At 33.0% G+C, this 16597-nt stretch overlaps 1 protein-coding gene across 1 annotated transcript; it reads left to right on the top strand.

Moving 5' to 3' along the window:
- Positions 1–1658: 1658 nt before the first annotated feature.
- Positions 1659–6777, top strand: LOC149907369 (phospholipid scramblase 3-like). Its single transcript, XM_090102449.1, has 5 exons — positions 1659–1772; positions 2461–2660; positions 4181–4372; positions 4753–4905; positions 6614–6777. Exons 1-5 carry the CDS (start codon positions 1742–1744, stop codon positions 6635–6637), a joined length of 600 nt encoding a protein of 199 aa, XP_089958575.1. The 5' UTR covers positions 1659–1741; the 3' UTR covers positions 6638–6777.
- Positions 6778–16597: the final 9820 nt, after the last annotated feature.

Genomic DNA, 16597 nt, shown 5'->3' with positions numbered 1-16597 from the left:
ACCAATTACAACTTATAAGTATATTGAGATACACTTGACTTCACTTACAAAAGAGATAATTATTATTTATGATTTGTTGGCATGTAGTGAATAATAGTGAGCAAGTAGTAATAATAGTAATGAATAATAGTATTTAATAATATTTTATATTAGTTAATGTTTATATTAATTAATAATTACTACAACTAAGTATAAAAAAAATATCAAAACTCTATATTTTCATATATAGATATTAGATGTTAAACATTTGCCAGCATGTAATTAATACTAAAGTTTCGAAATGTTGTGTTTTTCTTTGCAATAAAAATACTCCAAAGATTACATAATTCCTTTTATAAAGTGACTGAGATTACGGGACCGATTTAAGAAAGTTTTCACGGATATAATTGACTTTTTTAACAAGGAACAAAGATTTTATTTCTCTTAGACTTAATTCGCGATTTTTTATGCAAATTCCAATATTTTGGAAAAATCCTGAAAGATATAATACATAAAAGTAGGTATAAGTCTACGAAAAGGCATATTTCCATTATATTATGTCCAACTATCATAGAAATGAGTTCATTGATATTCAAGGCTTTGTATGCGTTCATTTATATAGGATTTCTTTAATTTTTTTTATCAGGGATTTGATTCAAAATATTATCCAAAAAATAAATTAAAACCTTATTTTAAGCTTATAATATTTAATTTGTTAACTTCACTATATCCGGGAAATTACGGCGCGAATAGTAGGTATTTATCAAAGACTTCTATCAACAATAACAACAAAGTCCATATTAAATAGTCGACAATAAAAATAGATTTTGTTAGTTTATTTTAAAACTGGGCTAAAATGTAATATTTTACCATAAGTTCATTAGTGTTTTGATAGCAACGCCATTCGAACGAAATCTTTAACGGATGTGGGCGATCAATAAAAACATACAGAAAATAAACAAATACACAAACGTGAAATACTTCGGTAAAATATTGCGTAAATAAAACTAAACCGATTTTAAACTCTGGCTAAATTAACTTGTTTAATTATTAGATTGCAGTTTCGTTTAGTTCTGTAAGATTTAGCAGCTGTATCTATAACAGTTATATAAAATCTTACTAATATTATAAATACGAAAGTTTGAATGTAGAGATGTTTGTTACTGAATAACACCAAAACTACTCAACAGATTTTGATGAAACCGCAGTGTTGTAAGTTATGTACAAGAAACATTTCACTAAACTCCTACACTTAAACACCGTACATTAAAATCACAATATACTAATAACCTTCCAATTTATAAGCCTTTCGTAAGATGAAATTGAGTTAGTGTTTTCGTTACCTAAGAACTTTTAGAATAATTATCAAGTTACGTGGAAATACTCTCTGAACTAACGAAGATAAACTTAATCACAACTAAGAGTAACCCTCACGAATACAGATGTCTATAAAAAGTAGGTATATTATTTTATGTGATACGAACTTGCCACAAACAAAATAAAATAGGACAATATAATGAACACTCTACATTGTACAAAAAATCAAAAACAATACGATTAACTATCGCATCTAGGCATATCTGTATTTCCTGCCCAAGAAAAATAATTTAACTGTATAAGATAAATCTGTATACATACGTACTCTGTAATAAGTAATAATAGTGATTGGACATTTGGACAATTAGTGCTAAATCTGGTAAATGTGTTGAAATAAAACTATTTTGAAATACTTATACGCTTCATAGCAAGTTAAAGCACAAAGATGACGGAGAATAACAGCTCGGATTATAAAGGTAAGTTTTAATTAATAATGAAAATTATATCGAATTTACTAATTCGTCCATTTAAGTATAAATAAATGGGAAATAACTTATTTATATACATATGGTATGGTTGCTGCTACAACATACAATATGTATAATGTTAACCTTGACAAGAATGGTAATAAAACATTGTATTTTTAGCAATTATTATAATCTTAACAACTAATATTTCCTTATTTGAATGTTTCAAAGCACGCAAAGCATTATAAACTATAATTATTTAGGTTTGAAAAAATAAGCTCCTATGATTCTTTTATTATTAAAATAGATCTGATTTCAGAGGTTAATTCTGTAAATGCAAATAGCTACAAAATCAGTTTTCAATGCAAGAATTGTACAGAGTATACAAGTTTATAAAATAAATACCGTTAACTATCACATGTGCGCTTCAACAAGCTTTATTTATTTAGCTTGCACCTCATAACTTAAAAAATCTTTAGACTACCCGTCGATGTTTCGCGAAACATTTCAAAACATTCGCATATTTATTTGCTAAATTAGAAAAGTTCTGAAGAAACATTGCTAATATATTATTATTTAATTATACTAGTTTCGTCAGTAATCGTATGCGGGGTTCCCTTTCTTCCTCCTGAAAAAAAATTGTAAAGAATTTTTCTTCTTAGACAATTCTTAAATTATTAAACCATTTAATCTCCAGGGTTGGAGAAACTAAATTCCCTGGACCGTGTGGTGATACGCGACAAGACCAAAGCCTACCCCAGCAGCAAATACGTGGTCACCAGTCCTGATGGCGAGGTCCTATTATACGCGAAGGAAGACTCCGGGATATTGGACAAGGTTCTATCCGGGAAGAGCAGGTCCTTCGAGATCGATGTGTATGACACTGATGATAGGGAAGTAAGTTAGAAACGCTTGGAGCTTTTCCTTGTGTTCTTGTGTTCTTAGTTGCGTTAAATTGTAAGTAACGCAGATTTTGAAGTAAGAAAACACGTAAAAAACTCTTCACAAATCTGTATTGTGATAAAGATAACACTTCAACATACGTATAAGTAAAGTCGTGGTAAAAACATAATAGGTATTATTTTTCATCAAAATATAACCTTGCAGATTAAACATCTCTTTCTGTTGTTATTAATGAAAATAAAAGTTTCAAGTGCTACTGTGCTATAATTATTTTGCAGCAAGAATACTTTGATTGTAATTCCCCAAAGTTCAACCCTTGCGTGTGATATTTATGGTGATTTTATTACTGAAACTGTTTTCATGACCATGCTGCGGGATATTAAAAAAATCCGTATATTTTGAAACAGTCTGTATGTTTTATTATGCATACTCGATATAATGATATTATAGTAGGTAATAGCCTATATTAATTCGCATAAGGTATAAAATAGCCGATAGGTCTATAATAAATTAGATGGTTTAATTTGATAAAGATTTTAACTAAGTCTCAAAGGAAACAAAGATCAATATTTCTGGGACAACTTTCTGACAATTTTAATAGTTACCATATGAAAATTCATTTTTCCATTTTATATTTAGCTGCTACATGAATGGGTCATTATATTATTTCGTGAGCTGATGTTCCCTTCAGATTAGAACCATGTTAAATATGAAGTGATTGTTATACGACTATGATACTTTTATCCTGATTACGAAATTATTACTATAACTCATGTTCAATTTCTGCTTTTTTCTGGTTTAATTTTTAATCTTCTCCTTCTCGTCTATATTATGCGACTTATAGTAATTATTGTTTATTTGCTATAGGGAAATACTTTTTTTTATACAAACATTAGAAGAGATACAGTAACGTATATGCGACCTTGGTAATTGGCACGAGTTTCGTATAAGTGTTCGCTTAATGTAACCTTTTAACGTGTTAAATTTCATATTTGCTCCTTTTTGTTTGGCACTCGTGTGTGCGGGCGGAACAACGAGCTTTTAGTACTAAGCTATTAAGATTAGGCCTTGTCTTAAAATACGACGTTTGTATACCTATAATAGCAGCGGGGATCTGGTAATAATAATATAGTCTTTTTCCCTCAAGAATAGGTAATACATTACACATATACCTACAGCTTTCTAATGCTGAAAGAATTCTCAAAAAGCGAGGCGTTTGAACATTCAGCGTGTCTCTGTGATACCTTTACGCTTGTCCAATATCACCTAAATCATTCATAATAAGCAATGGTCACGTATCTGTTTTTGATTAATATTAATCATATTAATGTTCGGTAAGATACTTACTTAACATTCAAAGTAGAGTAGGTACTTCAAGCCTTCACTATAAATTATCCAGTACAAACGAACAAAAAATCAATACCCTTTTCATTCCAATCATACACTAGTCACTAATAAAAATTGTAGTAGTGTAATATTTATTTAATACTTATCTAGGTAATTTCCCCTTCCAGGTGATAAAACTCCGTCGCCCTTACACGCTGGGACAGGACAAAATGGACGTGTCCGTGTGCGGACAGGCCGTGGCCATCGTGCGCAAGGAGGTCACTTTCTTCAAGCCCGTGCTCTCTATCAACGATGTGAACGACAAGCCGGTGATACGCGTCAAAGGGCCCGTGTCTACCACGTCCGAGTGCGATTTTGAGGTACGTAACTAGTGAGTAGGAAATAGCAATACATAAAAATTTTGAACTTTTTTCCTTATTTTGATACCTGATTTGAGATGATTTGTTTTTGACAAATGAAAATGGATATTGAAGATTTTTATTGCAGACATTATTTAATACATATTTTTTATTCATAGTCGTTTAACTATTATTAAATATTATATACAATAGCATGTACCATAATCTTAGATCATTACTTAATGATACACCATGATATAATTTGACCATAATATAATTTATCTAACTTATTGACCAAGAGTTAAATCATGTTTCCAAAAACACCCAGCTCAACAATATTTGCTTTATAAGCTGTTTTCCAGTTAAAGACATAACCCAAAAATTGTGGACCACAATTCCAGCTATATTCCACGGATAAGAAGCGTATCGGCGCCATTTGCAAGCGGTGGAACGGGCTGACGCGCGGGCACAGCGAGCGCGACAACTTCGTGCTGCTGCTGCCACCGCTCGACGTGCGCTACAAGGCCGCGGTTATCGGCACTTGCTTCCTTATTGTAAGCTTCGATGGCCAATGCATTTATATTTCTAAATATTATAAAGCTGAATAGTTTGTTTGTTTGTTTGAACGCGCTAATCTCAGGAACTACTGGCCCGATTTGAAAAATTCTTTCGGTTTTAGATAGCCCATTTATCAAGAAAGGCTATAGGCTATATATCATCACGCTATGACCAACGGGAGCGGAGCACTGCGGGTAAAACCGCGGGACATAGCTAGTTTTATTATAAGGATGATAACAACAAAATGGACGCTTATTTTCGAACTGGTCAGTTATTTTCTCGAAGGTGGAAGCTGTATTTAATTCCATAGTGTTATCTTGTCGATCATGAAAACATTCAATTCCAATTATTTTTTGCATAATTTATAATAATAGATGTAATACAGTGGAACAGGATTTGGTAAAACATACCTTTCGTTGCTTTTCAAAGCTTTTCCGTCTTACATAAGGTTTTCTTCAATATCAACAGTGCACTCGGATAAATTACCTTCATTTAACTTCTATACCTACACATATTGTATAGATGCCATAAAAAGTATTATTGCCCGGTTAACGATACGGCATATATATGTATAGGCAATAGGCATTTGATATGGGACAATGTCTAAAATAAACATCGCATGCCTGTGCATTGTGATTTGTGTGTTTTGCACTTATTACATTGTATTACAGCTAAGCGCACTGGTTTCGGTCTAACACCCAGTTTTCAGGATGTGTCCTTAAATTTATCCAATGAGCTGGAGCTTCTAGGCCTAACACTCTCTTCTAGCCTGAATTTCAAGAGCTTCATTGAGTCCAAAGTACAAGTTGCAGCTAAGAAGCTCGGAATACTTTCTAAGGTGAGGGAGTTCTTCACACCGGAACAGCTCTTAAACCTTTACAAAGCCCTGGGCCTGTAGACAAAGTAACAATTACAAAACGATAACGAAGTTAGAAATCGCAAAAATGTATGGGATTGACATACGCCGCGTTAGATCACGTGGTCTATCTAATGTCAATCCCATACATTTTTGCGATTTCTAACTTCGTTATCCTTTTGTAGTTGTTACTTTGTCTAAGGCCCCAGGTTCGCTCCGGTGTGGAGTACTGCTCTCATCTTTGGGCAGGTGCAGCTAAATATCAACTCAACGCTTTGGACTCCATCGAAAAACGAGCGATTAGACTCATTGCAAATGAATCCTTAACCACATGCAAACTGCATAGTCTGGAACATCGTCGGAGCGTAGCCAGTTTGGCGGTTTTTTACAGAATCTTTCACGGCGAATGTGCTGAAGAACTGCATAACCTGTTGCCAGCTTCTCCTTTTTATCATCGAGGGACTCGACGCCGGGCCGGTCTCCACCCTTATGTCATCGACATCCCACCCATACGCACTAAGCGATTCGCTTCTTCTTTTCTTATGCGTACTAGAGGAGTGGAACAATCTTCCGGCTTCCGTTTTTCCCAGAAACTACAATCTGGATTTATTCAAGAGAAATGTGAATAGACACTTATTAGGCAAACATGCTCCATCCTAGACCACGCTTGTCGCTTTCCATCAGGCGAAGCGATGGTCAAATGCTTGCCTAATCCTAACATAAAAAAAAAAAAAAAAAATTACAGATAATATTGTTATAATGCCTACTGTACATTGTATCATTAATCTTAAAACACTGAGAAATAGTTAATAATAATGTATTAATTAGGTTCTACTGTTATTTTGCAGGATTTTTTGATCTACGAAAATTAAAAACAGGATGAAACCATGAATTTCTAAACCCCGCCATCTAGCGTGGAATAGAAAAAACGCTGTCTGATAACAAGAACCATAGCAAGCAGCAGTCTTCTTATTTGTTGGTAGATGGCGCTGTATTCAAAATTAAAACAAAACTGCAGTGATTTAAAAATAATATGAAATATTTTTTGAACTATGTTTCAAAATAAATTATATTATCATACTTAATCTGTTTTTTTTATTAATAAGCCATTAAACTAAATAACAATTAATGAAAAACTAAATAATTAAGTATGAATTCACGATTGATTCACAAACACAATACATATTTAAAAACGAATATTGGAGATTTTTTGTACAAGATTTATGTTGATAACGTTTTTGTATATCTCATTCCGTATTATTATGTTCCAACAATAAATTATAATCTTTCCGCGAGATATATGAGAAAACTTACAAAGAAAAACCAATAAGGAAAATATTTTAAAAAACGACTATCAATTCGGGGCAAGGCAAGAAGGAAGTTGTAATGCATGAAAAACTTTATTGCCTTGCTAATTCGCGGCGCAATAAATCTCAGAGTTTGCGCGGGAAAGCCTGTTTCTGCTGCGACTTGCGAGTGGGGGCGGGGATATTTATACAACTGAATTGTAGCACGTACTTTATAGTGTGAAGCGAACTTTCAAGTGGAAAAGGTCGAATGTTCTAGAATGAAGTTTATGATTCAGTTTTGGAAAAAAAAGAAGGAGGATATATTACACTCTACATTCAAGGAAATTAATTGAAATGATCGTCAATTCGGTTTTATTTATGTTTAGAATAATAGTACAGCGGGAATTTATAATGGTATAATTTTTATGAACATGTATGTTCCTTAAAAGAAATCCTTCTCTTCGACTATAATGCTTTTAAAATATTTATAAGTACTTTCAATATTAATAGGTACTTCTTGTTTTTCTTTAATATCTTTAGTCTTTATATTTATGCCAATTAGATAATTTTACATGAAGAACAATAAACAAGGTGTGAAAAAGAAAATCGCAATCGCCTATGCCTTGTGCCCTTGCTGTTCTGCATTGTAGGCTGCGAAGCGAAATAAATTAATTACAAACGCGATACAATCTGTACATCCGAGTGTTTTATTGCTGTTCCTGACATGTTGCCGACACTCGCCGACACTCGCCGACTGGCCGACAGGTGTATACATCGCTCTAGTCACGAAGACAGTTATTTAAAAAGTTTTTATTTATGCCGCCCGTTATAATGAACATTATTTTTTATTAAACCGCCCAAAAGAAATTATATTGCGAGTTCGGCAAAGTTTTGAATGTTCGGAATAGAAAATTATAGGGCGGGCATTCCTTTGCGGTATCTACATTTGTTGTTGTATTGGTTATTATATTATGTACTCATATAGTTGTATTTTATTTGAATATATTATGTATACTGAATTATAAAAGCTTAATCTTCTTATTTCCCATTTGTGAAAATACATTAAAGAATTTACAAGTATTTTACGGTGCATCACTTTGTCTATGTTATACAATTTTTACTATCTAAGAACATAGAGCTACGTTACATTCTAATTAAAATAATTATTTTAATCTTTATCTCGATCAAGTCGAAAACAGTTAACTACACAGCCACACAGGAATATATTATGAATGCTAAAATAGGCGTGCAAGACTCCCTTATTACTTAATACTAATATAATGTATAATACATACATAATAATATTATTGTAATCGGTAATATTTTACATTTTATTGCATACAAGTCTATAATATAAAGAAAACCGACGCGAGGGTGGAAGTCAGGCGCAAGACTGGCTGACAGAGACACCAGCTCTACATATTATATTATGCAAATTCAATCAGGCGTTTAACTAAGAGCCTAGTCTGAATATACATATAATATTGTAGCCATAATATATTGATAGCCGCACCTACAATATTGTGTGTAAGTAGGGTGTAGATTTCACGAGAACGTGGCAGATATAACATTCTTGTAATATTTTTGATCTAATTCGAGAGATCCAAGCTTGAGATTTCTGAATATTAAACTCTAGATGAACTGGTTACAAAACCGAGTTAAATAAAAATAAAAAGTATTTGTAATTTGCATTAAAAGGTGTATTAATAAATGAAAGTTACGTTGTTGTTTTTCGCTGCAGCGGACGTAATGAGGGCAACATTTATTAACATAAATGAATTGAAACTAACGACGATTTGTGTGTATTTTTCGAGAGCGCCATTAGCTCGCCCTTCACGTTCAATTTAATTAATTTCAAAGGTGAGAATGACGCAATTGTGTGAAAGGTTATCTCTTTTATGAGAAAATTACGTGATGTTGGACGCTTTAGTAAGTAACACACGTATTTTCATTGAAAAATAAAATAAACCTCGCAAGTGAGTTGGGAAAATGCTACTGAAAGTGGGATTAGGAATTCTGTGCGGTTATATTGGCTGAGGTCCTGACGCTAGTTTCAAACAAAGCTGAATATGTCAACAAGGTCTGCTTCTATAGCTACAGAATATCTAGAGAGACATTTGCTTTTTGCAAAAAACTACGCTAGCATTGGTCATTTGTTTTGGGGCTTTGTCAAATGTTGTGTGGTTTTATGAAACCACGGTAAAAGTGAAACTGTTCGAACGGTTCCGAACACTGCTTTGTGTAGCGCATGTCGCGTGACGGCTGCCGAGTAGGTATACTACTCGGCAGCCGCGATACACGCGATATGCGCTACACAGACCAAAAAGTTTGAGACGATGTAATAAAAGTTTCACTTTAATAATAGTAGAGAAGATATTGTAGAGTTCTTAAAACTTAAAAACATGATTAAATACCAGCCTTCCTATGAAACCCATTTTCATATTAACTGAAAATATCGATTATGCGCGTTAATTTTTATTGGAAAAGCAGTGTACTTTTCGTCACGGTTAAAACATTTTCTTATGAAAGGCTTCTTAATCCCTAGTATACTATTTCTGATACGAACACATAACATTGATACTAAATCACAGTAGGAAAAACAGCGTTTGAAGCGACCTAAAACCTATTAGCATAATTAAGTTCTCACTTGTAAGTTTTACGGGCAAAGTTGGGTGTCGTAAACTACTTATAGTATGTAGGTCGGAGGCTTCGACGGTTAAGTACATAGAATATTATTCAATACTTTATGTGGGGAAGTGGGAGACGACTTATAAAACTGTTTATATTTAAAATAAATAAGCATCTATTATATTGATTTTTTATTACATTTTTTTTTCTAGATATGTATAATATGTGTTAAGTTTTACCTGTGTATGATGCAGATGTTTTTAAAAACATTATAACTGATCGTTTCCAAACTAAACATGTGTCCTATTTCTTGCGTCTTATTCTTATTCTGCTATCGCTAATTATTGACAAGCTCATTTTCAATTTTAAGCTCACCACGACCAAAATTCCCATCCATCCAGTATAATCGAAAATGAAATAAAGAACAAAGAGATACGTAAAAGGACTCAAAAGACTCGTCTCCCTAACACTCGTAATTGTTAGTAACCATCAGCTTTGTGAACTTTGAGCCTAGCATTTTGAAGCAGCAATCAAAACACAAACGGCACGTTATTCCACCAGAAGGTCGGCGTCAAGAAACGCCTGAAGCCGCTATGACGAGGGTACACCGTACACCGTACCTACAGTACAATGAACTTTTTAATTTCATCCGCTCTTGATGTATTGCCTCGGTTATTGGGGATTTTGTACTTTGCTCGAGCAATTTAGATAAGAATTTAATTTTCGTTTATCCGTTTGTTTTAGTGTTTACTTTTCGGTTATGATGAATAATTGCATAATATTAATAAAACGGAAAATTGGTTGGCATAAAAATTTCAGGTAATTTATCTTTTACGAATTACAAAAATATCGTATGTAAGTATTATTATAAATGATATTTTCTATGTTATATTATTTCATATGATAAGGAAAAGTTATGCTAAAAATGAAGGTAAATCCTTTATAAGTTTGTCAAGGAAAGCGGCAAAATGGGTTGTTAAGTGACTTTCTGGTCTGCTGAGTACATCGCTCGTTGAACACGAGGAAGTGTGAGGGGTGTGATGTGAGAGGATCCTCCGCCAGTTGGAACCAGTTGAAGATAGGATAAAGTCTTTGGTGGACAGGTAAATGTAGGTGTAGGATATAAGATAGGTACTAAGAATGTGTATGTGATTTTTTTTTAGGATAGTAGATTAAAGGTTTGAGTTTCTTTTACAAAACTAAATTATTGGTCTTCTGCTTTCAATGAACGCCTTTTTATTTGGTTGCGTTTTTTCTATTTCATAGAGGGAACGCAATACATAATTCATTTTATACCTTTATGGCACATAAATTAAAGAATAAACTAATCCACCACTGTTTAATAGAACGTAATATAATTTTAAATAGCTCTTCAAAATGCGGCGATATCAAGAGAAACGGTGACAAATAAAAAGTGCGTTTAAAGCCATATTTCAAACGAGCGCTGCAATAAAGCCGAGCGAATTTACATTTTTTATGAGCGCACTCCGTAACACTTCACATTAATTTATACCGAACAAGTAAATATGAAACAATGATTATCCCCACTAGTTTTAATCTCCATGTATTACGATATTCGATATAATATCCTTGTGTAATGCGCCGTCACTGTATTATAGCTGACAGCCGCACCATAAATAATCACGAATAAATAAATGTTAGTGAACTTTTGTTCGGAAAAATAAATTTTACGCGTATCGTTACTCGTACACTTACAACTGTTAGCCGGAGATTCGAAATTTTCGCCGACAATTTTTCAACGCTTTTTCCAATGGTGAGATATTTTTTTGGCTTTTTCAAACGTAATAGAGCACGAGTCGTGTAATGGAAAGAATTGTCGCCACAAAATGTATATTTTTAATGATTTTAAATATTAAATTGGATTTTATATATTTGAACAGTTTCAACCGAAATATTAATTATCGAATTCGCTGACAATGTTATGAAGTCTGCATTAATGGTGTATAAAATTGTTGAATCTGTGAATAAAAATTCTTATTATAAATGTATTTGTTTATCTGTTTATACAAGTCTATCAATATTGTTTAACTAAAAATAACTAAATATTTAACCTGTGTTATTATAATACATTATGTACTCTTGCAAAAGCAGGTTAAATTCTACAATCTGCTCATCTAAAATCACAAAAGTAGCATTATTGAGCTGCTTTATTACCTAAACTCCTAATCAATTTTGCAGAAATTTTGAACACAGATAGACTATACCAGCTACAAGATTTATATACTTAATACATTCCAGGACCAATAAGACCACGCACTCAGCCCACTCTATTGTCCAAATCTACTTAACAACTAGATACTATTCAATACCGACATTACCCAGCGTGTAACATTTTAAACAGGATCCACAAACACAAGCTTGCAGGTAATACAAATAATAGTTAATTACGCGATATCCACACAAAGGAGCAGCCCAGGCTGATGCGGGCCACGTCAGCTAATTATTCCGCCATGCTCTGCATTATCCGTGGTTCTTTTCATGTGACAGATAAAGAATCTCTCTGTTAAAGTTTACGTTTTAGAGAAATGTTTTTCTGTTTACTCGTCATACGATGTGACAATTGTAGAAATGGTAGTTTGATATAATGGTAGGAAATGCTTTGCTTTTTTAAGCTATTGCATAGCTTCTATCGCGGGCCTTGAGCGCGGGAAGTGGGGACTGAATCCAGAAATTCCGTAACGAAAAAACCTCACGCTCCCCACTCCGACGGGCTCGGAGGTGTGGCTTGAAGGCATGCTATGCATTAGCTTTACCGCGGCAGTCCCCGAGTGCCACACGTCTTTTTTTTGTTTTTATTCCATTAATTAGCAACGATTATGATTGTGTTTTTGATGTTTGTGAAAGGTTAATTAATTACTATTCATTATTTTTATTCAGGAAAAAAAGGAAACAAAAGCTTACTTTTAAAAAATACGCAGTAGTAAAGCTTTATAAAGATGATGGACTAGATGCTAATGTATAAACGTTATTTTCACATAATGAATAAGAATTAATTAATTCCTATGCATTAATAACTATAAACATATGACACGTCATTATATTTCAGTAAGCAAAACATATACCATACAAATAAAGAAAAATATATTTAATATTGACAATTTTATTATTTTTATATTCAAGTTTGTTATCACTCTAAAAAGTAATAAAAGTATTACAAGTGATTACAACCAATATTTAACTAGATCCGTCAGTGACTGAACGGGCATGATTAAACCCGAAGTCCTATCAAAGGTACACCTTTGAGGTTCGCAACAGAAGTCTATCAAATGAGATTGGCTGATCACTATCTGAACACCGACAAGCAGATTAGATATAGTTTTCTTTTTATTTGAAGACTTGTGGTTGTATTTTGTTGATAGTAGTGTTTTTACGGGACCATTTTTTTTATATATTTTGTTTGTATAAGCAATTGTTTATTCGGAAAATTCTCTCACATTTCACAGAATTACAAAGGGTACTTTTCCGTTTTCGTTTAATAATTGTGACCTTCTTGCTAATAAAATTATACAATGAACCCTTTACAGAAATTGTCAAATTATCTCTTATCACATGAGATTTGGGTCTCAGGTATTTTCTGTAACATTTTGTAAGCTTTCCTTTTATAGTTTTATGGATATTTTGGTGGTTCAATTATGTAAAGTGAAATGTGTTTAGTAAATTGAAATGATTTGGTTTATTTCTTATAGTTAATTCAAACCGTGCTTTATCATATTCTATGGTACCTGGTATGCATTGTAATCTTTCATTATTTTTCCTAATTAATCTATATTATAAAGCTGAAGTTGTTTGTTTGTTTGAACGCGCTAATCTCAGGAACTATTTTTGAAAAATACCGATTTGAAAAATTCTTTCGGAGTTAGATAGTTATTTATCGAGGAAGGCTATAAGGCTAAATCACCACGCTAAGACCAACAGGAGCGGAGCAATGCGGGTCAAACCGCGGGGCACAGCTAGTTGGTATATATACGACACTTATTGTGATTGAAACATTATTAATAAATAATTGACAACCTCATTTATTTAAAATCCACTTCAAAACAAACATTGACAATTGACATAGACGATTCAAAAGCCCATAAAAATGAATCCAACACGACCCAGCCCGGGCCGAACCTTTTAATCCACGGCCCATAAATATGAACAAAAGCACGATTTCCAAATGAAACGTTAGCGACGGTTAATTAATTACAATAACCGTATTTCAGCGTGATTTGTGCGAGCGATAATATCCGGCAATGTGTTGCAAACTTGTTTTATTGGCTCTAGATAATTGTGGCGGGAATACGGGATAGAAATGTAGTGCGCGTGGACTGACCTGTATTTACCTATGTACAATGTGTTTTAACGTAATCTGTATTAGTATTATAATGAGAAGATTTGATTTTCTGTTTGTTATAACTTAATGCAATACTGCGTGGCCAATTTTAAAAACTATTTGAACATGGGAAAACTTTGGGAAAACTTTTTTTGCTATTCCAGGTCGGCAGCATAAAGGTACAGGAATACACAAGAAACAAAAAAGGGCATGGACATAGATTATAGTATACATAAGAGAAATATCTTATCATATACAAATATTAAATATAAATTATTAAGTACCTTATAGTGTACACTTTTATTAGTATCTTTATAATGAAGGAGTGTCTTACCAAAAACTTTACAGTCTCAGACGTAGTACACAATATGTCCTTTGAAAGCGACATGTAAACAAGTAAGAAGAGAATTAATGAAAAGCGATACAGTGGATGCAGTCGGTACAAATTAGTTTAGTTACCCCCCCCCCCTCCCCCTCCCCCCACTAGACTAACGCTCCAGGTGCTAATCTCGGTGGGATGTTTATTTGTATACTGATACGTTAAATCAACTGAAAGTTTTTAATGGCTTCTACGAGATTCGTGGTACAGCTTCAGGTTTGTGTAAGTGATGTTTATTTAGAGATACGTCTATGAGTAAGTAAACAAACTAAATAAGGGTATGATTTGTTAAACGTGATAGAAAATTATGAATTTCAATTTCAAGAATTTTGATTTTTTGCATGTTATTTGTAATAGACATAGACTAAACATTTTTACTTTTTAGTTATCAGTTGATTAAAAAAAAACATAATTTCACCAATGAATTTCACCAGTTCATTTTTCTCTAAAGCTGCAAGCTCTGCATTAAGTAATTCGGTACATTTCTTGATTGACTCAACTCCATCTCAAAATATTAGTTATCCCCATAAAATATTACAGGCCAAACATTATGACAGCACTGTAAATCAAATCATTTTAAATCAGGAGTTTCACTCAAAGAGCCGTACCTTTCAGTTGGCTTTGAGGAGCGTCATAATCAAGGCATTTATACCGACTCCCTTTGAGCCGCCTCCAGTTAGTTACACCACTATTTCCTATTATATATATTTGAAAAGTCAACAGAATTCACGGAAGTACGAAAATTACCGACTTATGGGAAATTAAACTCATGTGGATTTATGGCCTTATGTTATTTGGTGCAGGAATTTTTATAATATTGAAAAAAACTGTTTCTTACGTTATCCTAAATTAAATAATTAACCTTGCCTATTAGTTTCATTCATATTGAGCCATTTATTTCCACTGCAAGGACACAGGCCTCATAATAGATAAAACAAAACCGTCTAAGGTTGAAAAACTTATAAATTAGATAAGTATCTCTTTAATTAATGAAGAATAGTCAATGAAGAGATTTCATTTCCAATGAACGTTTCGAACAGATGACAGCGTCAAAGGCAGACTTCGAGTTCGAGTATTGAGAGCATTATCTAACCCAACGACTCTAACGTTATAATGAATCTGTTACTTCTTTATATTTAAGAAAACTAATGGTATAAGAATCAATGGATAATTTTTGCATTTTTTTCAGTCCTTTTGTTTGCCTGTGCAATATACACTATACAGTAGACACAAGTTTTAACTTTTAAGATGTTTAAAACTTGAAAAATTGCTAACTTTATTCATAATTGATATGAAAATTGTATTTTAAAGAAGAATTTTAAATTAAATTCCAATCAAATCTTAAGTCATCTACCTATAGCCCAGTGAAATTAGGTAAAAAAAGGGGTCAACCTCGGAATGAAAGATAATAAGCTGGAAATTGGTAAAAACCTTTGTTTTGTTACCCTAAATATTGTCTCAAAAGTCACAAATGCTATCGTGTCCGCGTCTTAAGATATTGAAGGTCAAAGGTCACAAAAAATGATTTTTCGCGAATATCTCGGTTCCTATTGCTTAAATGATATTTTCACCTATTATGAAAGTTGGAGAGTATAAAATTCTCTACAACTTTTGTCTAAACTTTTTTTTTATACGATCAACCGTTTTTGCGGTAGAGCGCGAAGAGTGCGCAGCGTACAGTCATATATGAGCTAATGCAGGGTCAAGCGTGAGTTACGGTTATAATTAAAAAAATTATAATTATTAAGCAATGCCCATTATTTCTGTACTTATTCTTAATTATTATATTTAATTATTCAACTATAGTATATTATTAATTCTGGATTATCTATTTTAGTTATATTTTAAAATAAAAAGACAGTAAGGAAATATATTTTAGATATATCTTTATTTTTCACTAGCGGGCCGCCCCGGCTTCGCCCGTGGTACATATTTCGCAATAAAAAGTAGCCTATGTCCTTTCTCGGGTATCAAAATATCTCCATACCAAATTTCATGTAAATTGGTTCAGTAGTTTAGGCGTGATTGAGTAACAGACAGACAGACAGAGTTACTTTCGCATTTATAATATTATGAGATTGATATGTTGACGGGCTGCTACACTTGTTGGTGGAAGTGTTGACAATTGTACAGGTTTATTTAGTTTTGTTAATTTGATGAATTGCGTGTAGCGGAAATAATCAAGGTTGTCCTCAGATTC

Source organism: Colias eurytheme, chromosome 6 (genome assembly GCF_061535395.1).
Source record: "Colias eurytheme isolate Ceu_HAF_F1 chromosome 6, ilColEury1 Martin Lab GWU primary, whole genome shotgun sequence".
NCBI lineage: Eukaryota > Metazoa > Arthropoda > Insecta > Lepidoptera > Pieridae > Colias > Colias eurytheme.
This window is presented reverse-complemented; position numbering and strand designations above follow the sequence as displayed.